This window comes from Canis lupus, chromosome 37, assembly GCF_003254725.2.
Source record: "Canis lupus dingo isolate Sandy chromosome 37, ASM325472v2, whole genome shotgun sequence".
Classification (NCBI taxonomy): domain Eukaryota; kingdom Metazoa; phylum Chordata; class Mammalia; order Carnivora; family Canidae; genus Canis; species Canis lupus.
In genome coordinates, this window is record NC_064279.1 from 6864169 (window position 1) to 6891327 (window position 27159).

At 37.8% G+C, this 27159-nt stretch overlaps 1 protein-coding gene across 13 annotated transcripts in view; it reads right to left on the bottom strand.

The window, feature by feature from the left end:
• ANKRD44 (ankyrin repeat domain 44) overlaps positions 1-27159 on the bottom strand; it is a 362773-nt gene that overhangs the window by 16532 nt on the left and 319082 nt on the right. For 6 of the 13 annotated variants that reach the window (XM_049106596.1, XM_049106599.1, XM_049106600.1 and 3 more), the window contains exon 28: positions 13629-13857. In XM_049106596.1, coding sequence (XP_048962553.1) covers positions 13629-13857 — 229 coding nt within the window. Of the gene's footprint in view, positions 1-13628; positions 13858-17218; positions 17327-24096; positions 24194-27159 lie in introns of those variants that run through there. The other 7 variants (XR_003134596.3, XR_007408878.1, XR_007408879.1 and 4 more) reach the window with 4 other exon arrangements.

Consider the following 27159-nt stretch of genomic DNA (forward strand, 5'->3'; position numbering starts at 1 on the left):
ATATGATTTTACTCATATGTGGACTTTAAGAAACAAAACAAATGAACATGGGTGGGGGGGAGGAGAGAGAGGAAAAGCAAGAAATAGACTTAACTATAGAGAGCAAACTGATGGTTACCAAAGGGGAGGTGGATGAGGGGATGGGTGAAATGGTGGTGGGGATTAAGGAGTGCACTTGTGATGAGCTGCCAGTGTTGCATGGAAGTGTTGAATCACTGAACTTTACACCTAAAACTGGTATTACACTATATGTTAAATAACTGGGATTTTAAAAAATCTTGGAAGAAAATAAATAAATTCATACTCTCCCACCCTCTGAAAAATAAGTAAATATGAAAAGAAAAAAAGAAATGGCATAAACATCAAAAAGGAAAAAGCAAAACTCTCATATGAAGAAAATACAATTTCTTATATGGAATAACTTAAAAGATCTCTAGACAAACTATTGGACTTAAGTTTTCTGGATTTAAAAATTGACAAATAAAAGTGAATCGCATTTCTAAATGCCAGAAAGAAGTTAGAAAAAGTAATTTAAAAAGTACCATTTACAATAGCAACAAAACAAAATACCTAAATACTTAGAAGTAAATCTTTTCTTTAGTTTTTATTTATTTTTTAAAATTCAGTTTGATTAACATATGATGTATTGTTAGTTTCAGAGGTAGAATATAGTGATTCATTAATTGCAGGTAACACCTAGTGCTCATTGTATCAAGTGCCCTCCTTAATGCCCATCACCCAGTTACCCACCCCCCACCCACCTCCAGCAATCCTCAATTTCCTATAGTTGTCTCTTACAGTTTATCTCCTTCTGTTTTCACCTTATTTTTCCTTCCTTTCCCCTATATTCATCTGTTTTGTTTCTTAAATTCCACATATTAGTGAAATCATATGCTATTTCTTTCTCTGATTGACTTATTTCACTATATATATATATATATAATACCACATCTTTTTTTTTTTTTTTTTTTCCACATCTTTTTTTTAAAGGTGATCTTTTTTAAAATATTTATTTATTTATTTATTTATTTATGATAGTCACAGAGAGAGAGAGAGAGGCAGAGACACAGGCAGAGGGAGAAGCAGGCTCCATGCACCGGGAGCCTGATGTGGGATTCGATCCCGGGTCTCCAGGATCGCGCCCTGGGCCAAAGGCAGGCGCCAAACCGCTGCGCCACCCAGGGATCTCTAATACCACATCTTTATCCATTTATCTGTCTATGGACATCTGGACTCTTTCTATGTTTTGGCTATTGTGGACATCACTACTATAAACATTGGGGTGTATGTGCCTCTTGGAATCACTATGTTTGTATCCTTTGGATAAATACCTACTAGTGCAATTGCTGGGTCATAGGGTAGCTTTAATTTTAGCTTTTGGAGGAACCTCTGTACTGGTTTCCAGAGTGGCTGCACCAGTTTGTATTCCCACCAACAGTGTAACAGGGTTCCCAGTTCCTAGGAGTAAATCTTGATAACAGACGTGCAAGTCCTTTATGGGAAAATCAAGAAATTGAAAGACCTTAAATAACATCTAAGTAAAATGGAATGATGATATATGATGCTTGTTGATGAAAAAGAAACTCAATATAAGAAATGAGAACCCAAATGGAATGCAAATATATATAAAAGTCCTCAACTTTTTAGTACTCTGGGAAATGTAAGATGAAATCACAATGAAACACCATGAACATCTGCCATATTGACAACCAGGTGGCTCATTGTGTCTGGGATCAATATTAAACTCCAGAATTAGATTGACCTACTCAGGCATGGACACCACTGGTGGCCTACATGTAACACTGTGTCTTGGAGATGTGGGGGCTTCCTGTGGCCCTCTGGCCCCAAAGAGGAAGCAAGGAAGAAGGTTGGGGCTCTGATTGCCCAATTTCTGCTCCTAAATTCATGACCAGATAGGTCCCTTCTCTTTCCTAGGGTAGAGTATGGGGATAGAGAAGAGTCGGAGGATTATGTTAATTGACCCCTCTTCAACTAGAAGAAAACTCCAGGAGAGGAAATAAATGCTCCTACTAAAAATAGCCATTAATAGTTAAGGCAAAACAAGTTACCCTCACAATGTTATAGTTATTTTTACTGGGATCGGTAGCCAGAGTGTAGAAGAATTCTACAGCAATGGTAGCTTATTTGAGGTTTATCAGCACCATAACCAAGTACCACCAAGTTCAACAGAACAAAGAAAGACACTAGAACGTAAAGAAACAGTGTATAGTCACTTGCACTTTACAGAAATGTCTGAAATAGGTAATTTGGTGGCAGTGACTTTTAATAATTTTTAAATTAAAAAATCTTACTAGGGCAATAATTATCACAATGCATGTGATACAAAATTCAAAGAGTATAAAATGTATACAGTGAAGTGTTTCCCCTGCCCTGGCAATTATTCTTAAGAGTTGTTTTTCTAATTATATATCATCAGGTATGTGCTTTATTTCATCTACTCTTTCCTTTTGATTTGATGAACACAAAGTCCCCAATTTACAAGTGAACTTTTGGAGCAAAATTTGCTTTCAGGGCTTTTGGAATTCAGACTACACAGTAAATTTCTGTTTCTAGTTTCTTTAAGGAGGCTCACTAGCTTTTAATTACATATGAAATGTAGAACACAAAATATTATAATTCCTAATGCATTTAATCACACGGTTTCTATACGAAACTGTGTTACAAATTCTGAGACTATAAAAAATATATCTAATTATCTGCCATTTTACCTTATTCCAAAATCCCAGCAGTGACCATCCCTCTTCTCTCCTAATCTCTATAGTGGAACTTTCAGCTAATTCTCTGGGAAGTGGGAGGCAAAGAAAATATATCTATGGTGGTGGACAGGGTAGTAATGGAACTTCTGGAAGGGTAGCAATATACACCTGCCGAGTGAGGATTTTGGTAATTGGGACCACAGTGTCACTGATAGCACTGTAGGTGCTGGAGGACACAGCACTTATGAGTCCCACAGGCTGTAATTTTGCTCTGAAATATAAGGTCAGGAGTAGAAGTAGCAATGGCTGTCGTGCACATTAAAGTATATTTAACTTATAGAAACAATGGAAAATATTGACAATCTGTTAATCATATACAAATGGTTCCTTTCCTACCTCTTAATTTTAATGAACACAACTTGAAAAGGAAGTATTTTTTAAGATTTTATTTATTTATTTGAGAGAGAGAGTGAGAGCACAGAGGCAGAGGGAGAAGCAGGCTCTCTGCTGAGCAGATCCCAACATGAGACTCAATCCCAGGACCCTGGGGTCATGACCTGAACCGAAGGTAGGTGCTTCACAGACAGTGACCCAGGAAGTATTTTTCATAGTCATTTTTTAACTTTACTTCAAAGAAGTATGACTATGTCTTTTATAGTATGTTTCAAAACCAACTCACCATCATGATGTAAGACAATTATAAGCCTATTTTGGCTAGGAAATCCAGAGTAGAGATATTTACAGTCTCTTACTCCAGAAATTGAGATACCAACTGTCAAGTAATTAGGCCAAACATTTTCTTTTCTTACTCCCTCAATGTATTTTACCTTGATTTGTTTGGATTAGGATCCAAATAAGAGCTGGATTGATTTGACATACAAGTTAAATCATTTATTAATTTTCTATCTTCACTTGCATCTATTTCTGGATTTGCTTCTCATTTTCATGGTCTTTCTATCTAATCATTTACCAATACAACATTGTTCCAATTATGCAGATTTATAGTACATTTTATTATTTAGTAGTACTTTTTCCATCCTCAGTTCTTTTCTTGGGGCTTTACTGACTACTATTTTGACTTGTACTTTCCGATAAACTTTATAGTTAACTCATCTAGATTCAGAAAAAAAATCTGATGGTAATTTTATTAAATTTACAAATTAAGTTACGGAAAATGTATATCTTTATGGTGTAAGTCTTCCTATCCATGAATATAATGTATCTTTTATATTTTTTCAAATCTATTTTTGTGCCATCAGGAGTGTTTCATCACTTTTCTAATGTAGATTTTACCTATTTCTTATTAAATTATGCCCCAACATTATATATTTGCTCTTTGAAATAGGGTTGCTCTTCCATTATTTCTTCTTTATACTTGTTTGTTTACATGAAGTTATTGACTTATTTTATTAATTTTATATGCTACATCTTTACTGAATTCTCTTATAATATTTTTAATTTTTCTATTTATTTTTGTTTTTCAGATATATAATAAAGGAACCTGCAAAAAAGAGGTAGTTTTTTATTTCTTCCTTCCAATTCTTGTGTGATTAAATGCTTTCTCTTATTTAATTGCATTGGCTAATACCTCTGTTTCCAATGATAAATAGTAATGGACATGATGGTCATCTTTGTCTTTTTCTACTTTTAGTAATGTTTTCTCATTAAATAAGAAGCTGGCTAATGGGCTGAGGTATCCCTCAATTCCTAGTTAATTAAATATTTTTAATACGAATGAATGTTAAATTTTATTAATGCCTATTTTGGCATTTATGAAGGCAATAATCTGATTTTTCTCCCTACCTTTATTAATACAATGAGTCATATTAACTTTCTTATTATGCAAAACTCTTATATCCTTGGAAATGTACTTTGTAAATATATATTATTTTTAAATGTGCAATCTCATCTTCTACAGTGATAGAATTCCCCTGTGAATTTTTTTTAAATATCAGATTTTTCAGCTCTACCTTAGTTCTACAGAGTGTGGGACGCAGAGTGTGGGGCCCTCTTCTTGTGCACCAACTGCCAGTGATACTTATCCATGGATTTTGCATTTTGGAACCACCATAGGATATGGGGATGATGAATCTTCCAAGAATTGAGTATAATATTAATATCAAACCTGACAAAAATCACACAAAAGGAAAATGAAAGACCAGTTTCACTTATTTTATGATTATACTAAAAATCACTGAATTGTATACTTTAAATACATGAATTTTATATTATGTGAATTATATCTCAATAAAGCTTTTTTTTTTTTTAAGAAAAAAGATTGCTATAGCAAGATTATTAGATATCTCACTTAGGGGACTGAATGGATGACAGTACCACTTACTAATACTAGAAGTAGAGAAAGATGAATAGGTTTGGAAGGAAAGCTACTGAATTTAGCTTCAGACAGGCTGTATACTGTAATCAAAGGTATGGAAGGGGATAAAGTTTCAGAAGATGGAGACAAGCCCATAAAATTGAATCAAGGGCATATTCACTCTCCTGCATACAATCCTGAAATTCTATATAGAAATAAATGGAGCTTCCAGGGTTTTTAATACTAGCTGAAATTTCCCTTTGCCTTCCATTTTATTATAAAAGATATATGATTAGTTTATCACTACCAATATTCAGTGGAACGTTAATTTGAATTCAATATAGTGGCTCATTACCAGATCCTAAGAGAGTAAGAAAGTTTAACTATTTTAAAAAACTTTATCTGGAAAATAATGTTAAAAGAGTCACCTTCTGATACCCATTAGAGGGAAAAACATCTCCTTTATGACTGCCTTGCCTCTGAAGTCTTATGGAAGTTTGACCTATTTGCAGGAGAATGGATGTGATTGAATAAGGTGTACATTAATTAAGATGAATGAGTTTAAAATTAAGTCAAGTTAAAACTTCAACCTTACAATGAGTCTGGCAAACAATGGAGGATAACTTGTCTCATAGAGACAAAGGTTTTGTTGTTTTTGTTGGTTAAGACTTCAAATTGAAAAAAAAAAAAAAAGACTTCAAATTGACTTCTCATAAGGAGGCTCGAAACCAGATTCTGTAGTAAATTGTCATCCTGGAGAGAGCCAGGTACTCTGAAAATCTCTAATTAGGAGAAGTTAGAGGTTATATAAGCCAAGCTGCCAAACTGCCTAACCTTAGAAGCCAAACAGATTTACCTTTCTTTCCTTCCTTCTCCTCATCCGAGACCTGGTCTGGAAATAAATTTCAAATGCAAACAGAAAGCTCTGTGATAAATCAGGTCTGAGAACTAGAAGGGAGCTTGTTATAGTTTAACAGATGCCATGACTCACCCAAGACTTTATATCTAAGCACTCATAGTCACAAGTAGTCCTGCATTTGGCTTTGGTGTCAACTAATCCAGAGAGAGGACAAAAACATGCAGTGTGCTCTATTGTGTCCACAGAACTTCTGTCCCTTAAGCATATTTACGTTTCTAAAAGAATAATTTCAGTTTGCAGTCACAGATCCTACTGCCTATAGAAAATCTAATCAGGACCACTACCATGGATACAGCCCAATTTTAGAAATGATATTATTCCTGAAAAAAAAAAAAAAACCTTATAATCATCTGTTTAATAAAAGTTGTTTCATCAGTTGTGGTTCAGAAAATATTCCTAACCCAATATTACACCTATGTTTACCAGCCTGAAGATCATACTATAGCTATTCATACCATGGATCCAAATTCTATCATTTTTAAATAGGAGCTATTTTTTCCCAAATGATCCTGGTTATTTCTAGGAATCCCCAAACAAGTGCCTTCCCCATATTCACAAAACAACCTTTCAGCTTTCATCACTATATGGTACCATTCATTCATTCAGTTAATATGTACTGAGTGCCTTCTGTGTAAGGGGGTAGATATAGCAGAGTCTTACAAATAACTCTGTCCTGGCCCTCTTGGGGCATTCACAGCATTTTTCCTGAAAAAAGCTCCAGTTATCATTTGCCAACATTCATTGCTGGCAAGTAGCTGGATGAAATTTTTTTTTTTTTTTTTTTTTTTTTTATTGGTGTTCAATTTACTAACATACAGAATAACACCCAGTGCCCGTCACCCATTCACTCCCACCCCCCGCCCTCCTCCCCTTCTACCACCCCTAGTTCGTTTCCCAGAGTTAGCAGTCTTTATGTTCTGTCTCCCTTTCTGATATTTCCCACACATTTCTTCTCCCTTCCCTTATTTTCCCTTTCACTATTATTTATATTCCCCAAATGAATGAGAACATATAATGTTTGTCCTTCTCCGACTGACTTACTTCACTCAGCATAATACCCTCCAGCTGGATGAAATTTTTATCACTGTCTCTGCTGAGGAAGTCCCCTGTGAAGCACTTGAACAAGAATATACAGGGAATGCTATCTCTCATTGTTCCCAAAGCCTCCAATCTTATGCATAGGAACAATGCTGGATTCCATGAGGAGGTGGAAAAAATGGACCCCCTCAATTCCGTGCTCCTCTTTGGCATCTGGGTTCTAAATCAGGGCTGCTTCTTCATGAAAAAGATTTTCTGTAGCTCTTAGGGCTCAAAACCAGTCCTAGAAGTTCAGTGTCATTTTCATTCATCATCTTCATCATCCCTCTTGCCTTCCTCAAACCTAGTTACTGAACTATAGCACCCAGGGACATCAATAGGAGCAAACACTTTCTAGGTGTTGGTGGTTGTGTTTATATTGGGAGTGTCTGGATCCCAGCTGAAATGGCCTGTTAAGTTATGAAGCATAATTTAAATGCTTGGCCAGCAATCTAGCATATAAGATGTAACCACCTAAAGATTTTGCCAGAGCAAAAAAAGCACATGGCTCTTTCAGTAAACAATTCACCTAGATGGAGCTAGGTGTGTTACTAGGTTGAGAGTGGCAACCAATTCTTGTAGAAATTGATAGGAGTTTGGTATGGTTACCTCTAGGAGATCCAAAGCAAAGTGGGAAATGTGGTCAGGAAACGATTCAGCCCTGAAATACTGAGAAATCATGTTGTCAAGGAGAATGCATGACAACCTCTAAGGACAAAAAAAAAAACCCAAAAAACAAAAAACAAAAAACAAGATAAAATAAAACCAACCAACCAAACAAAAACCAATCAGACCAATCAGAACTGTTACCGAGGGGTCAGCCCTGGGAATACTATGAATAAATTAAAATAAAATTCAATCAATCCCAGGTCTGACTTGTTTCGTGGGTATTTACTGTCACCTTGCATGTTTTAAGAATGGTTTTATTCAAAAGTTTCTAAACTACTCTAAAAGAGAATCCAACATGGGGCTATGATGTAGCATGCAAAACACCTGACACTAGATATTATTTATTGCTGGAGTGTGCATCAGGTAGCTCCAATTTTGAAATTTCTGGTATTTTGCTTGGTCTTGTTCTTTCCACCATTTAAATTACCTCAAAAGGGAAGATTTATAATTATTAGTTTTCTAGGACCCAGGAATAGGTAAGTTTTCAGCCTAAGACTTGAAAAAGTAGCAATTAATTACTGCTTTTACTTTACAAATGTTTACATAAAAGTAATATGTATTTTTATAAATAATTTTTTATTTATTTATTTATTTTTTATTTTTTTTTTAATTTTTTTTTTATTTATTTATGATAGTCACAGAGAGAGAGAGAGGCAGAGACACAGGCAGAGGGAGAAGCAGGCTCCATGCACCGGGAGCCCGACGTGGGATTCGATCCCGGGTCTCCAGGATCGCGCCCTGGGCCAAAGGCAGGCGCCAAACCGCTGCGCCACCCAGGGATCCCTATAAATAATTTTTTAAAACACAGAAGTAAATTTACAAAATAATTCTAAAAAGAGGATGTCTTTCTCTCCTACCGCAATTCCCACTTATCAGAGGTAGGCATTGTTTTTTTTGTTTTTTTTTTTTTTTTTAAAGAGGTAGGCATTCTTAAATTTGCAGTACATCCTTCTTGTCTCTCTCCTATGCAGATATATCTTCTTTCTAGATTATGAAATCATACTACCTAAACTGTTCTACAGTTTGGCTTTCATCACTAAATAATTTAAATTGGATATCTTTGCATGTCAGTAAATAAAGGGCTATCTTCTTTTTAAGGGTAAGAATATATCATATATTCTACTATGTGGATGTAACATTATTTATTTATCCAATCCCCTATTGATGGACATTTGGATTATTTCCAATTTTTGATGATTACAAATAGTGCCACAGCTAACATCCTTATTCGTTCATATTGATGTACTTATGCAAGCATTTTGGGAGGTAAATTCCTGGAGATAGATTGCTTGGTCAAAATGGTATATGCATTTAGAATTTTGATAAATTATCTCTCAAATTACCTTTAAAATGTTTGCATCAATTTACACTTCCACTGACGATGACTAAGTGTGCCTGTTTCCCTACCTGCTCCCCACACTGTGTATCCACACATTGACTGGTGAAACTTGAGAATGTGTCTCCTGCTTCAAAAAGATATGGTGATGAAGGCCTTGCCTCATGCATTTATTTTATATTCTCTTTACTTTTCATAACTGAGTTTAGTCCTAAGACAGGAAAAAAGGAATATGCCTATTTAGTTTTCAGGGTGTTCCTCCTAGATCCAGATATTCTCCGAATTATGAACACCTGTCTTCTAAGTACCTACATGTTACAGATAAACTGCTCATCTGGATGCAAAAGGTAATCACCCTGAGGCAGGAAGATGCTCCTTTCAGACCCTAGAGATTGAAAAATGCATTCCCCATGTCTCCTTATGAACTGCTCATTCGCTCATGCATGCATGAATCCATATGCATTAGTTCCTACTTGTGTGCTGGCATTCGCCCAATATTTACTCTAAGTCCCCTCAGTTCTGCACTATGCTAATCACTGTGGCTATGGTAATGAAATAACAGTCTCTGCCTTCAAGAAGATCACAGTTTAGCCTGATGAAAACAGAGAAAAGGAAACCAATGGGTGTAATTGAGCAGGAAAGTGCTGCTTTCAGGTTAGTGCAGGGTGCCCCAGGAATGATAAAATGGGGTGAGTACAAACCTGAAGGTGACTGCTGCAGAGAAGACCAAGAACACAGTTCTGGGAGAGTCCAGGCAACTATCACATCTAACCTAGTCAGGGAGGATGTGAGGAAAAGGCTGGGGACTGAGCACCTTGAAGGGTAATCTTTGACCAGCAGTTACATTAGCTGCAAAAAGGTACATTTCATAAATATAGTTTTGCTTTACTCTTATTTTTTAATGAAAATTCTTGAAGAAAAAAATCTCAACCTTGTCTTTGCTGAGCAGAGGGAAGCTGGAAACGATAGGAGATTATGATCTCATTTACCAAAGCTAGCAAGAGACTCAGTGCCTCTCTCCTCTGTGGGTTGGTAGCTGAAATGTCTCACCTTGTTGACCTACATGAACCCTTTGGAGATGGGGTGGGTATAGGAAGCCACGGGGGTGAGAGTCAGAGTCAGTTCTAGAATTAACAGTAACGCCATTTTGTGGTATTTATCCTAAGTATGAAATTTATCCTAGGTCAGAGCTGTGGACAAATACATTCACTGATAATTCGCAAGAATCAGATTTGGAAACAACCTAAATGTCTGCACAGGAGATTAAAACTAAATAATACATGATGGTAAATTCAGAATATAGAATAATACACAGCCATTACTGTGTTAAATCATAATGCATCTCCTGCATTAAAATCTTATTTCCAAAAACTGTATGGTAAGATGGGAAAATATTTATAATAATACACTGAGTCAAAAAGGAATATATAGGGGATCCCTGGGTGGCTCAGCGGTTTGGCGCCTGCCTTTGGCCCAGGGCGCGATCCTGGAGTCCCGGGATCGAATTCTGAGTCAGGCTCCCGGCATGGAGCCTGCTTCTCCCTCCTCCTGTGTCTCTGCCTCTCTCTCTCTCTCTCTCTCTCTCTGTCTATGATAAATAAATAAATAAATCTTAAAAAAGGGAATATATAAAATAGATATATAGTATAAACCCACTTTCAGAGTAGCAAACGAATTTTATATATTTTTGTATGTTTTTCTGTCTGTGCACACACAAGTACAGTTTGCATTTACAATTTGCATTTACATATGTATACACACAGTTATAAAGGACAGTTATCTATCTTTTCTATTGGTCAGGGTAAGCTAATTTATGCTGGATTAACAATGTGAAAATCTCCAGAGCTTTAAGATTATAACATGACATAGACTGGATATGATGTAGACTAAAGATTCAGAAATAATCAGAAAAATAATCTGAACTGGAATATATATACCTGAATAGAGGGAAATATCAGTTGTGAGCTAGCAAAGGAATGGAATTTAGATTTAGACGATGGGTTTTAAAATTTAATATATTGTTTATATTCACTTACTTCCAGAAGTTATAAGAAATTGCTTATAATGAAACCTCATATCAGTGAAATAGTTAAAATAAAAGCATTGGAGAAAGGCAGAAGAGTATTTTTCAGTGTGTTTCACATAATGGGACTAGAAGTCATGTGAAAAATAAAGTTCTAAAAAAAAGAAAGAAAAAGTTCTGTGTTCAGATAAACTTGAGAAATGCTTTACCAAAATGAAACAGAAATTCCTCTTTTCAGAATTTTGCAGAGCCTTTGATGCTAATGAACACAGTGAGTGAACAAGAGAAGTAAGGTGTATACAAGTCTCCCTGATTAGAGCACGCTTTCTGTGATGCTGGAAATGTTCTATAATCTGCCAGCCACATCTGATTGTTGAGTACATAAAATGTAGCTAGTGCAGCTGAGGAACTGAAATTTTAATTTTATTTAGCATAAATGTAAGTAACCACCTGTTGGTAATGGCTACCATATTGGATATGTTGGATAGCACAGAATTAGAGCATCCCAAAGGTCAAACTTCCAAATAACACAAACTAGGAAGCATTTATATAGAGCAACCATTTTCAAACTTTTGGTCTCAGGAGCTCTTGACATTTTTTAAAGAGTTTATTTCTGAGTAATCTCTACACCCAACGTGGGGGTTGAACGTACAACCCTAAGATCAAGAGTCACATACTCCACTCACTGAGCCAGCCAGGTACACTAGGATCTATTCTTAATACTCTTAAAATCAGTGAGGGCCCCAAAGAGCTTTTTTATGTGGGTTATATCTATTGATATTTACCATATTGGAAATTAACACTGAGAGATTTTAAAAATGTTTATTCACTAATTCACTTAAAAATACCATCCATTGGGGCACCAGTCAGTGGTATCTTAAAAAGAATACCACCAGTTGTTCTCCTTGAAGTGACAGGCTTACTTCATTCATTTTCAAGAAAATCAGTGCCAGATACCCAAGTCTGAGTAGTCACAGTCATCTCATCAGTTGTATTTTCAAGGAAAAATGGTATTGTACAAAAAAGCAGCTGATTCTGCTAGCAGTTCAATGCAACAGTGCTCCAACCATACTTCAGCATGCAGCATAAGTGCTCTGTATTTTCATACCTTTAAGGTCTGAGGTTTAATAAAATTGATAACTTATACTTCATCATAATTTTTTTTTTACTGCAAGTGTATGTACAGTGATAGCTGGTACCAGCACACTGACATTTGTCCTAAGGCAACGACAATTTTATCTGCTATAAAACTTGCTTTTGTACCATCAGTGAAATAGGCAGGTAATCTAGAATTATTATGGAAAAGGTTTTAATACATGAAGTCCTCAAAAGGGTCGCTGGGATGCCTAGGGTCTGCAGACCATGTTTTGAGAAAAGCTGGTATAGAAAAAGAATAAGGGAGGGGGGTAGGAGAGCATAAAATCCCTGAACCTGGGTCTTCCAAGATTGATGAGAAAACTGGTGAGTGTCCAAACTGTTTATTATACACACTTAGGTTGAGGAACACGAAGAGGTCCAAATAGAATCTATCTCGTGGCAGCAGGTAGTTGTAGCAAATAAAAGGAAGTAGCAATCGTTTTATCTGCACACCTGACTGCCTATTAGTTATCCATTTAAGAACAACTGAATGGTATAAATTAGTCAACATAGGGTTCCTAGAGCTAATTCTTTACAGATGACATAAACTAGACAATGAAACAAGAGAAAGCTAGAACACCATGTCCTTAGCAGTGGTCTGCAAAGTATGGTGCTTTAATTTTATACAGCCCAGAGGTCATTTCAAAATATGACCAAATTCTTTTCACATTCATTCCTGAGTTTCCATTTCCTGACTTCTTCCCTGTCTTATAACTCAGAACAGGATTTATCTTTCCTTCCCACATTAATAGACTTCACTTCCATCAAGCACGTGTCTCTTTGTTTTCACACCGCACATGGTTTCTCCCTTCCTTTGAACTAGAACTTTGGGGCTTACATTTAGAATTGTTTCTCCTACCTTCCCATCTACCCTCACCCCTCTCCTTTTTGTCCAGCAGGTAGCAGATCATAAATATGTGTGGGAAGTGGGGGACAGAGGTAATTTAATCAGAGGCTGTTGGGACGCCTGGGTGGCTCAGCAGTTGAGGCTCAGGGCGTGATCCTGGGATCTGGGATCGAGTCGGGCTCCTTGCATGGAGTCTGCTTCTTCTTCTGCCTAGGTCTCTCTCTCTCTTTCTGTGTCTCTCATGAATGAATGAATGAATGAATGAATAAATAAATAAATAAATAAATAAATAAAATATTAAATAATCAGAGACCGTTTTGCATGCTTTTGACACCTCTCTCTTTGCATGGCAAAATTCTCATGGTACCTAGTGATTTAGAACATTGACACTTTTAATTTAAAAAAAAAGCTCCCCTTGCAGAGTTATTGATGATACAAACTTATTTTAACAATAAAAGACATAATTTGTTTTATAACATTTTCCCTGAAAGAATTCTAAAGGGCTCTAGAAATGCTACCTAGTTCTCTCTGATCCCTACACCAAATGCCCTTGTCTTCTATTTTTAGGTGAAAGGGAAATTTCTAGTACCTTGCTCCCAGTAAGAAGATAGAGTGAAGCTCCCACACCAGGTAGGGCGAAGAAAACCTCTCTCTACGGCCACGGTGGCTGCAGCCCTTGTAGCTTCCAGTGGAGTGTAACCCTTTGCATTCAGCGGCTGGGATAAAGCACATTCTGATTCCTAACTGCTCCCTTAGGGCTCCTGTGATGTAGCTGACCCATGTTCTTGGATCCTGGAGGGTTAACAGCCTGGTTCCTGCTTAGAAAAGAGAGAGAGAAAAGACAAAGAAAATGTGCAATTATGTTAATTTTCTCAAATTGGGGATGGAGAGTGTTCCAGGAAAAAAATTTTGCTGAAACATGATACCAGTGCCTGATTTAAATTGGTAAAAATTAGATCTTTAAAACCCACAAAATAATTATATGCAATAAACAACATAGAACACAATTTTATATAATGGCAACAAGAGCTGATCCTACAATAGAATTATCTATATTGAAAAAATTTAATAGTAAAAAGTACTTTAAGGAATCTGAAAAATAATCCTCACAGTTTTATGTTGTTTCCTACACCAAGTCAATAGCAACTTAAAGGGACCTATCTCAAGAGGAAAGGCAACTTTGGAAGAATAGAAAAGACCAATGTAGAAATGGAGTTCATTGAGAACATCTAATTTTCTTCAAGGTTTCTACTGAAATTATTCCAAGAACTGGTCCCACAAAGGGCCTTTGGCTGGAAAAGTGGAAAACCAGGGAGCCTGTGTCTTACTTCAGTGATTACTGTTTGTTCCTGCAAGTGTGTTGCACGGGAGCGTGACAATACCAGGATACACACGGGAGTTAGGCCAGGGCACCAGCACTTTCCCCACCACGTACTGTGGCCTGCACTGCTCAGTGGGGGAGGAGGAGGATGATGCATAGCGTGTTCTAGTGTCTTTATTTTTTAAAGATTTTGTTTATTTTTTTGAGAGAGAGCATGAGCCAGGGGAGGAAGGGGCAGGGGTAAAGAGAGAGAGAAGCAGATTCCCCACTGGGCAGGAGCACCATGTGGGGCTCATCCCAGGACCTCGGGATCATGACCTGAGCCAAAGGCAGACACTTATGACTGAGCCACCCAGGCGCCCCTCTAGTGTCTTTAAACAGCTGCACCAGCCCCAAAGACCCATTCTGAAGACTATCTCCTTCTCACATCTCGGAACATATCTCATTCATTTGGCCCCTTAAACTTGGATATGATCCTTTGGACTGTTCTAGCCACTGATCTCACGGCTTATGTCACTCCTAAGCCTTTGTCTTGCCTTTCTCTTGGCCTCACATAAATAGCTATTCTCTTGACCACTGCCACATTTTCCCACTATGATTTGGCCTTCCATCCAGAGCACAGGCCCCTCTGCTTATGTTCCAACCTGTGGGCACCCCTCTTAGCTATTGGGCTGGCCCCAACGACCTCTAGTGTTTTAGCATAAGAAAAGTGACACCATCGGGGATCCCTGGGTGGCGAAGCAGTTTGGCGCCTGCCTTTGGCCCAGGGCGCGATCCTGGAGACCCGGGATCGAATCCCACATCGGGCTCCCGGTGCATGGAGCCTGCTTCTCCCTCTGCCTGTGTCTCTGCCTCTCTCTCTCTCTCTCTCTCTCTCTCTCTGTGACTATCATAAATAAATTTAAAAAAAAATTAAAAAAAAAGAAAAGTGACAACATCTGGAAATGGTCATTAATGTTAATTTGGAAAACTGGGCTATTTTATTGGAAGGGGCCAAATATGACGTACCCAAACACACTCACACACCCATTTATCGGGTCATGCAGGTACTGTCTGAGGTACTGGAGAAATAGACATGGAGTAGGAAAGGAGGCAACAGACCTATGTGTGACCAAAATAAATGCCAGGGGTTCTGAGGCCTATCTCTGTGTGGGAAACACAGTCTAGTTTCTAAGAAGTACTTAAAGATATATTTCATATTTGTTTGTTTCTCAAAGAATATTAAACAAGTCCCAATTCGATTCCCCATGTTTAGAGATTTGGATTACCCAGAGGCTCTCATATGTTAATCCTCCTGATAGGAAAAGACATTAGGGTTTGAAGTTGATAGCCAAGAAAGAATTCTTGAAACATCTTTGGTCCAAAAAGGTGATTTTATTAAAGATGGGGACAGGACCTGTGGGCAGAAAGAGCTGCACTGGGGTCCCGGGGAGTGGCCCATTATATACTTTCAAGTTGGGAGGGTGTTAGGGAGAGCATAAGTGTCAAAGGAATTTTGGAAGCAAGGTTTCCAGGACCTTGAGAGGACTAGTTATTGTTGGGAAAAGGTCATTTATTACCATCTAATAAAACCTTAGACATGAGAACCTTCAGATGTATATCGGTGGGTCCTATGCTTAGGGGAGGATTGCCAATGTGTATCTTGGGGGTTTAATGATAAAGGAAATTTCTAAAGGAATCTTTATATGTTAAAGAGGACTAAAAATAAAATAAAATAAAAATAAAGAGGACTTACAGATCCTGGGGGTTGGGCTAAGACTATCCGTTGCCCTTAGCAAAGTATTAACATTAAGCCAGTTGAATCCCTAGGGGAATGTCACTGCCTATTTCAAGGACTTGTCAATGGGCTGTAGGTAGTAAGGAAATTTAATAATTTCTCTTCTGTCATTGTTTCCCACATCAGTCCCAAACTCTTTTCATGCCTGTTTTTAAACCACTTAGAACAGATCCAGAATTAGGCCAACCCCAACTGTCCTTTGGCTTGTGACAGGGAGGAGTTGGGGATTGAGGAGCATAGACACAAGGATATTTCATCTTCATCTTCATCACACATATAATCAAATAATTACATTAAGTGATATAATCACCACTGCTACAGGCATATGCATGGCACCTTGGAAACATGGAGGAAGAAACAATTATTTCTGACCTTTTTTTTTTTGTTTTAGGTAAAACTTTAGGGAACATCCGAGAAGAAGGGACATTTGACCTAGGTTTGGAGAGTTGAGTTCAATAGACATAAAAGGGACGGTGGTTCCAGGGAGGAAGACTAACACATATAGAGCCGGCAATATGTGTGAGGAGAAGGACTTCAGTCCTTCCCAAAATATCTATAGTTTAGCATGGGTGAGTGGTACAAGGCATGGGAAATGAAGATGAAGAGATGAGTGAGTTTTGCAGGCCAAAGGGCTTGACTTTTAAAGCATACAGATTTTTCCAGCAATTTTTTAAAAAGATTGAAGCAGGATAAGACTGTAGGCAAGGAGATTATCAGGGTGCCAACTGCAGTAATCTAGGTGTCCTACGATGAGGGTCTGAAACAGGAGTAATGTATAAGGAAATGAGGAAATTGATTCAAAAGACATTTAAAAGGCACAGAAGAGCCCGCCTGGCTAGCTCAGTCGGTAGAGCATGAGACTCTTAAAAGGCACAGAAGAGGGGGATCCCTGGGTGGTGCAGCGGTTTAGCGCCTGCCTTTGGTCCAGGGCGCGATCCTGGAGACCAGGGGTCGAATCCCACGTCAGGCTCCCGGTGCATGGAGCCTGCTTCTCCCTCTCCTTGTGTCTCTGCTTCTCTCTCTCTCTCTCTCTCTGTGACTATCATAAAAAAAAAAAAAAAAGGCACAGAAGGAGGGGTACCTGGGTGGCTCAGTTGGTTGAGCATCTGACTCTAAATCTCAGGGTCTTGATCTCAGGGTTGTGAGTTCAAGCTCCACATTGGCCTCCGCGCCCAGTACGGAGCTTACTCTAAAAAAAGAGGAAAAAAAAGTCTTAGAAGGAACAGGACTTCATAACCCATTGGATAATTATAAGCAAAGGAGAAGGAGAAGCCTAGGATGTCCGTCTGGTTTTTCAGTGCGGGGACACAGGATGAATTTTGATGCTGTTGAATATAATAGCTGTGGGTTGTTCAAAGGAGAGAGGAAATGTCTTTGAGTATCTCTATGAAACAACAAGCTGGTGGAGATAGCTTTAGATGCAGCTTGAAAGAGTTCTGAACTATGGAGCACATTGCCAACTGACATCCCTCTGACATTGTCCCTTAATGATGAGTGACAACCTTAATTTTGAAAGTCTCCAGTAAAGGTCCTTTACAATCAGTCTCGTATCAACCACTTCTATGTTAACTTGACATTTTTTTCCAGTAATTTTTGATGATCCGGAATTTGTCATGCTGCAGCTAAATCCTATTTATTTTCTTGCTCAGAGGAGAAAGAGCACATCTTAATCTCTTCTGGATGAAATTCTTCTGGTGGAAGGATCAATGACGCACTCAGCCTCCAATCATGTTTATTTCCTGCATATGCAAATACCTAGTTCTCTCCTTCAGTTGCTGCAGGCAGTTGGCAGCTACTTTGTTGACTAACAGATCTACTCTTAAGAACAAAAAAAATTGTTAGAGCTGGAAGGATGTGAGAAATTATTGACTCAAATCTCCATATTTTACAGTTCATGGAAACTTTAAACTATTTAAGTTCAGCTCCTTTTACTCTTCCAAAAAGGATATGTTCTTCAATTCTTAATATATCTGTGGTTTTTACTGGAGCATCTCCAAGTTTTCCTCATTTCTCTCTAACTATGGAGCTTGGAGCTAATTCTAATGAATGGTATTAACTTACCACTAAACGGAACGGCTGATTTACCTCCCAGGTTCCCGTTTATGTATTCTAGCCTCTTTTCTTTTTAGAAGTTTTATTGCAAAAACAATAAACATAAACGTGACCTAAATTCAGAACAAAAGTTTCCCATAATTCTGTTGCATAATTAAATCAACGTTTTAATTTGTCTATGTTACATTCTAGCCTTTATTCATAAACATTAAATTTCTAATCTATGTTTGTGATATGAAACAATTTTATATTTTCACTTAAGATGATGCCAGGCACATTCTCCCATTTACAATTTCCCATTTCCCACTACAATTTCACCACACCCTTACACCTTCCTCCTTGAATATTGTAGGCTAAGTCCTGTCACAGCTTTGTCCACAATCATGCAGCAGTTAGACACCTATAAGCATATATACAGATTTTTCATTGATGGTTGGGATTGTAACCATAAACATTTCACTGAAACTTGCTTTTTTTAAACCATACCTGATACTGCTTAACCATATTTATTATTTTTAATAGCTTTATATTATTCCATAGTAGGGATATAACAAAATGACACTCAAATTGTCTCCAGTTTTTTTCTTTCCCACTATCAAAAAATGCAATCATCAAAGTGCCTGGTTGGCTCAGCTGATAGGACATGAAACTCTTGATCTCAGTGTTATAAATTCGAGCCCCACATTGGATGTAGATATTAGTTAAAAATAAAATGCAATAAGCATTTTGGCATATATGTCACTGCTTTTCTGAAGGACTAATATTCAACTTGCAGTTGCCAGGAAAGTATACCAGCCAGCAGTAATATCCTTAGACCTGTGCCCCATACCAGAAGGTAATTGCTCTGGTCCTCCTTCAGTTGTGTTCCTCCCCATGGGGCAAGGAATTCATGGGCCGACAGGGATGTGCCCAGTTGTAATCCATAACCTTCTATTAGACTTGGGGGTATAGCTCAGTGGTAGAACATTTGACTGCATAACCTTCTATTAGACTATTTTCATATCCAAAATGCTGAAATTCCCTACTCAAAAGTCTTGATCCTAATAGCAGGTTTACATAGGTTATTTTCCTAGGTCCATCCTCTTGAGGTAACTTATGCCACCACTGCAAACACCCATAGGCCTGAGTGTATCCAAGGGGCTGAGTGTATAAACAGAGCTTGGCCATGCAGGCTAGGGTGTCCATATGTGTATTCAAGACTCCTCTCAGTGAAGAATCAGGCTTAGGGTAGGAAGAAACTGCAGTGAGTCATGAGCCCTAGATTGAAGATGGGAGGCTACCTTCCCTGTGCTATTATGGTCTGACTCAGAACTCCAAGGAGGGCAATAATTTTACATATGAACCAGTTCTTCTAGATTGTCTTGAAGGCATATTTGTCAAGTATCATGATAGAACATATTTTACTTACTGGTTATTTAGCTTGTTTTTTTCCCCTCACTTTTAGGTATTTAAACATCTGGTAAAAAGCCTCCATTTATACTCTTCCTCAAGATCTGAGAATATTAGAGGTAGGCCTATTAGGTGGTATCTATTTTGATTAGTTCTGATTGGTAGGTATCTGTGCCAATATTGGCTCTTAAATATTTCAAATATCACCCTTGCTTAACTGTAATTTTATTTCTACAGAATTGGTTCCCCAAAGTAAGATTGCTTGGTGAAAGGGTATGTGTAATTCTAATTTTAATGGATATTATCATATCCTATATTTTATCATTCACACTTAATGTCCCTAAAGTTGGGATGCATCTTATAATCAAAGAGAAGAAAGTATTGAATTATTGTTTAATTGGTAGTTTTTTCTTTGTTTGAGAAAATAATGGTACATTTTTGTATAGACTGAATGTTTGTATCTCTCCAAAATACGTATGTTGCAGCCTAATCCCCAATGTGATGGTGTTAGGAAGTGGTGCCTTTGGGAGGTGACTAGGTCATGTGGGTGGAGCTGTCAAAAGAGACCCCTGAGAGCTCTCCTACCTCTTCCACAATGTGAGGATACAGAGAAGATGGCTGTCTATGAAACAGAAAACAGGCTATTACCAGACACCTAATTTTATGGCACCTTTTCTTGCAATTCCCTGCTCTAAAATTGAGAAATAAAGGTTTGTTGTCCAAGCCACCCAGTCTATGCTATTTTTGTTATAGCAGCCTAAATGGAGGAGACAATCTTACAATTGCCATCTTAGATTTGATAAAATACAGTATTGTACTAGCAATTCCCATACCCACTATCACTGTAGGAGAATTTCTGTTTTTTGGCTTGCACTATATGGTATCACTATTTAAAAAAAAATTTTTGTCAATATTCTGAGTAAAAAACAATACACCACTTGCTTTAACTTGGATTTCCCTGATTACTAGTGATATTGAGATTTAAAAATATATACTTATTAAATACTTAACTTCTTTTTTTGTGAATTATTGATTTATATTACCTTTCCTATTTTATTTTATTTTATTTTTTTTCCTTTCCTATTTTAAATTGTGTTTTCTTGCTTTTATGATCAATTTATAAAAGTTTTGATTATATTATAGATGTTAAACTTTTATCTGTGCATTCTATTGTAAATAGAAGTTGCACAGGTGAGAAATGAAATACAAGGGAATGGGTGGTGATTCACCCTCAGATTTCCTACAGTGTGTAGTTGGCTTTTTTCTTTTATTTTTTTTAAAGATTTAATTTATTTATTCATGAGAGAGAGAGAGAGAGAGAGGCAGAGACACAGGCAGAGGGAGAAGCAAGCTCCACACAGGGAGCCCGACATGGGACTCAATCCCGGGTCTCCAGGATCACGCCCTGGGCTGAAGGCAGCGCTAAACTGCTGAGCCACCCAGGCTGCCCTGCCTGGAGTTGGCTTTGATCTCAAGCTAGGCATTCTTTGACATTTCCCCTCTGGCTTCCCAGGGAAAATCAGGAATTCTACAGGCATTATGGGGGATGTGATCAGGGAAATCCCAATAACTAATGAAACCAGAGGCCTTGGATCCCTACATCTCCCTGCCAAGATTAGACAGGGAGAAACAGAATCCAACAATATATAAAAAGGATTGTACACCATTACCAAGTGAGATTTATCCCAGGCATCCAAATTGATCAACATAAAAAAATCAATGTAATATATCATATTAATAGAATAAAGGGCAAAGGACAAAACCACATGGTTGGTCATCTCAAAAGATGTAGAAAAGCATTTGGCAAAATCCAACCCCCTGTCATAATTTAAAAAATTCAACAAACTAGAAATAGAAGGAAACTTCCTCAAATTGATAAGGGGCATCTGTGAAAAATCCACCATTAATATCATAATTAATAATGGAAGACTGAAAAAAAATAATGGAAGACTGGATTCTTATCCCCTAAATTCAGGAACAATATAATGATGTCCACTCTCACCACTTCTATTCAACATTATATTGGTGCTTCTAGCCAGTGCAATTAGGCAAGAAAAAGTAATAAAAAGTGTCCAGATTGAAAAAGAGGAAGTGAACCATCTCCATTTTCAGATGACATGATATTATATATAGAAAATCCTAAGGAATCCATTAAATAAATGAGTTCAGCAAGGTTATAGGATAAAAGATCAAGTTTTAGAAATCAACTGTATTTCTATACATTAGCAATGAAAAATCTGAAAATGAGTTAAGAAAACAATTCCCCTAACAATAGCAGCAAATGGTATAAAATACTTAAGAATAAATTTAACAAAAGAATTGTAAAATCTGCAGTGAAAACTACCAAACATTGCCAAAAGACAGACGTAAATAACTGGAAAGACATTCCATGTTCATGGACCAGAAAAGTTAATATAGTAAATTTGGCAATACTCCTCAAATTGACTTACAGATTCTAGATGTAAGACCTATACCAATAAATCTTTTTTTTAAAGATTTTTTTATTTTAGAGAGAGAGAGTGTGTGTGTGAGTGGGGTGGGGGCAGAGGGAGAGAGAGAGAGTCTCAAGCAGACTTCATGCTGAGCAGAGCCCAATGCAGGGCTCCATCTCAAGACCATGAAATCAGGACCTGAACCGAAACTGAGAGTCAGATACTTAATGGACTATATTCTTTACCTATAAAACCCTTAAAAGAAAACATAAGAATAGATCTTTAAACTTTGAATTAGGCTGTGGTTTTCTTTAGATATGACACCAAAAGCACAACTTTGGTGTCTCAAAGGACACTATCAAGAAAGTGAAAAAAACGGGGATCCCTGAGTGGCTCAGTGGTTTAGTGCCTGCCTTTGGCTCAGGGCGTGATCCTGGAGTCCTGGGATCGAGTCCCACGTTGGGCTCCCGGCACAGAGCCTGCTTCTCCCTCCTCCTGTGTCTCTGTCTCTCTCTCTCTCTCTCTATCATAAATAAATAAATAAATCTTAAAAAAAAAAGTAAAAAAACCAACCAGTGGAATGAGAGAAAATATTTGCAAATCCTGTATCTGATAAGGGACTTGTATCCAGGATATGTAAAGAACTTTTACAACTCAACAATAAAAAAAACGACAACTTTAAAATGGGCAAAGGATTGAACAGACATTTCTCCAAAGATTTACAAATAACCAATAAGCACAAGGAATGCTCAACATCCTTAGTCATGAACCAGAAATGCAAATCAAACCACAGTGAGATAACACTTCACATCCACTAGGATGGCCATAATAAAAGTAAATGGGGAATAAGAAGTATTGGCAAGGATATGGAGATATCAAAACTCTCATATATTGCTGATTGGAATGTTTCGCAGTTGCTGTGAAATATTTTGGCAGTTCCTCAAAATATAAATCTAGAGTTACCCAGCAACGTCAGAAATTTCACTTCTGGGTCTATACATAAGAAAACTGAAACACAAAAATCTGTATACAAATGTTCATAGCAGCATTATTAATATAGCTCAAAAACAGAAACAATTCAAATGTCATCAGTATATCCATAACAAGTAGTATTTGGCTATAAAAAGGAATGAAGTAAGGATACATGCAAAAACATGGATAAACCTTGAAAACTTCATGCTAAGAAACCAGTCACAAGACCATATATTGTATTATTTCATTTTTAATTTATTTTTATTTTTATTTTTTATTTATGATAGTCGCACAGAGAGAGAGAGAGAGGCAGAGACACAGGCAGAGGGAGAAGCAGGCTCCATGCAGAGGGAGCCTGACGTGGGACTCGATCCCGGGTCTCCAGGATCGCGCCCTGGGCCAAAGGCAGGTGCTAAACTGCTGCGCCACCCTGGGACCCCCTATATTATTTAATTTTTAAAGGAATGTCCAGAACAGACAAATTCATAAAGATAGGAAGTAGATAAATGGTTGCAAGGGAAGAGGAGAAGGAGGGAAATGGGGAATGACTGTTAATGGATATGGGGTTTCTTTTTTGGGTGGTGCAAATTTACCGGAATTAGATAATGATGCTGGTTATGTAACATTTTGAAATCACTAAAAACTATTGAATGTTATACCTTAGAAGGGTGGATTTTATGGTATATCAGTTATATTTCAATAAAGCTGCTACTGGAAAAAAAAAGTGGCTGCTGGTTTGGGACCACGGACTATAGTTTACCAACCCTCTGTTGCATATGAGTATTTCCAGTCATAGAAGACATAGTATTGAGAAAAAAAAAAGGTTAAGAAAAGAAAAATTGGCATTAGCAGTTTGTTTTCTTCCCAAAATAGATAGCACAGTAGGATTATGAACTCTAGAGTCACTTGACTAGATTTGAATACCAGATCTGCCACTGGTTACTGTGTATTTTGGCAAGTACTAATAAATAACATCTACCTTGTAGGGTCGTTGCAAGGATGAAATGGGTTGATACATGTAAAGCACTCACAACAGTGCCTGGCACACAATAAGCATGCAGTGAGTATAGGCAATTTTTATTCTTCCCTCCAATTGAAAAAGTTGCTTGACTAATTCAATAAGATGATTTTTATTTAGTGTTCTAGCCACAACCAACAGCTTAATAAGAACATCTTCTGTTCCCGATCCAGGTCACTATCAGATCATGAGGCTGGCAGCAAGAAAAATGAGGATGGATCATTAATATACAGTAGAAAATATTTCTTATCTCTATGAAATATTGTTAGAAAAATATGTTCTTATCTCTAGAAATATTGTTAGTACCCTGAAAGCTTTTCTTTTTCCATATCTAAAATATATTGTGGGAAATTAATTAGTTTTCTCAATCTAATTTCTAGTGTCAGCTGTGACATTACAAAGCCAACTCCCAGATGGTACCAACTGAACCCTTTATCAGCTTTGTTAGCACTGATGCCAAAATGAAACTGGCCCAGCAGCCGAATCAAAATTTACATGCTAATGGATAGACCCTTGTGAATGAAGTTAAGTGGAAAATCAATCATTAGGTAACATTCTTCTAACAAAATTTTCATAGATTTTAAGTAATGATGAAATAGCAAGGGGTAAACTCAAGACTGAAAAGCCAAGTAAAATAGAAGCATGGCATGGACTTAGAAATGGGGAAATCACTTCTAAAAAAAGAAATTCAAAAGGGAACTGTAAACCCAAATTAGCTTTCTATCTTTTTAGTTAAAAAATTAAGATTTTCAGGAAAAGTGAATATTTTAAGGCAAATTTACTTTCACTTAAGAAAGCAAGACAGGATCCCAATGATTTTAGTCTTTTGTCTTCCAGGGAAGGCCCACTGGGAAGTAGTCAGTCTGTCATTGTTATCCCTAAGATGTTTGTCTGACCCACACACTCCTTTTGTTCATTCTGCAGCTCTTAACCATCTGTCATGTTTTCTGGAGTGCCTCAGAAACACATTTAGGTTAAACCATATGGTCCTAAAACCTGTCATTGTATTATAATCAAGGTCTGGTTGGGGTTTTCACTTGGTTTTTGTTTGTTTGAGCAGAAATGTACTTGATCATTCTTACTTCTTTAAAAGCTTCACTCTAATCCTGGAACCAAACTTCAGTCTGATAATAAATCGGCTCTGAGGCTGCATCTACTTAAACCACCTGAGTAAAGGATACTTGGAAATGGTCAAATTTTCTCATCGATTTTGCTCCAATACTATGTTAAACTTTGAGCCATTTGTCATGTTAGCCTCCTCAGTTTTTAGTTCCTCACCTCCAGTGCTTTTTCCTTCAGTCACCCACTCCTTTACTTTGTCAACATCAGAGGGGCACCACCTCTGCAAGCTTGACCTTGGGCACCCCATATTTCGCTCACCCACTGTGGTGCTACAACTCAGCAACTCTTCCAGCTTGCCAAGACCTTCAGTGCAGTAACTATTTCACTTTTTCACACTCACCTCCCTTTTGTAACAACCAGACAAACGATGAAACAAGCCACTGCGCCCTTTGCACCATGGACCTCACTCAGCAATGAAAGGGACCCTCACAACAGCTTGGGTGGGGTTTCCATCAATTCCCTAGGACTGCTGTAGCCAATTAGCATGAATTTAGTGGCTTTAAAAAGAGGAATTTGAGGACGCCTGGGTGGCTCAGCGGTTGGGCATCTGCCTTCAGCTCAGGACATGATCCTTGAGGCCTGAGATCGAGTCCCATATCAGGTTCCCTGCAGGGAGCCTGCTTCTCCCTCTGCCTGTGTCTCTGCCTCTCTGTTTCTCATGAATAAATAAACAAAATCTTAAAAAAAAAAAAACAAAAAACAAAACAAAACAAAAAACCCAACCCATTTTAGAATCCATGATCTACATGGTCACGTCTGTTTAAAGCACCATAGTTCCATAGCTCCCCTTGGACCTACCTGGCAAAGCTCTATCCCTGTTGAAATTCCACCATTTGCTTACTCTATGCCTACCCCAAACAGCTGATGAAAAAACCCACCAGAATGACGAGGATCATTTAACTTAATGGTCATAAGATTCAGATGTACTAAGCCGTACTCAGCAATCCTCCTTTTTTGCTCTAAAATGTTCCTTCCAAAATTACCAGTCCCATTGCTTCTCAAACTGTCTTCCTGCTCTCCCGCAGACTCTCCCTCAGCATCAATATGATAAAGTATCTCCTATCTTAAAAAACAAATACTCTCTCTAGTTTCCAGAGCTGCCTCTTCTTTTTGTCTCCAGCTTCTCTGCTTTCTTTCTGTCCTCTCATCCTATCCCCTGGATTATTGTCCCCACCAATCTGATACATCTGCTCTTGCAAAGGTCACTAATAAATTTTGCGTAAGCTAAATCCAGTGTCACTCTATTATACCTTATTTGACCTCCCAGAAGCTATTGAGACAGTAGATATGACTGAAACTCCTTTTTCCATAAAATTCTCTCCCAGGTTTCAGAGATCCCTTGTTCTCTTATGTTTCCTCCTTCCTCACTGGCCACTCCTTCTTGATGGTCGCTGCTAAGTCCTCTCCTCTTCCTGACCTCTAAATGTTGGTGTGTCCATGACTCAGCACTCTTCTCTCTCTACTACTCCTAAGGAAAGCTCCCATGGTCATCTAGAATTTCATATGACCTCAGCCCCTGCCTCTCTGCCAAACTCTATTTACTTGACATCAAACCATCAGCAAGTTCAGCCAACTCTACTTTCAAGGATACTCCAAGATGGCCAAATTCTCTCCATTTCCCTTGTTGCCACACCAATGCAAGCCACCATGTTTACTTGTCTATACTACTGCAGTGGCCACTGAACTAGTCAGTGGGGTTCCTTTCTTACCTTCCTACAGCAGCCAGGGTGATCTTTTAAAAATGAAATAGGACCACAGCCATCTTTCTGTTTAAAAATCTCCAGTGGATTTTTTATCACATTCAGAATAAAATAGAAACTACTGCTTCTGGCTCATAAAATTTAATAAGGTCTGACCTCAGATTGATCTCTGATCTCTACAAGTCTCCAGCCATGCTGCCCCCATATCTGTTCCTGGAACATGCCAAGCTCATTTCTGCCTTTGGGTGTTGGCACTGACTGTTCCCTCTCCTCTGATCTTTATATGGTTGGCAACTTCTTGTCATTAAGATCTGAGCTTAGATTTTGTAATTCTTAG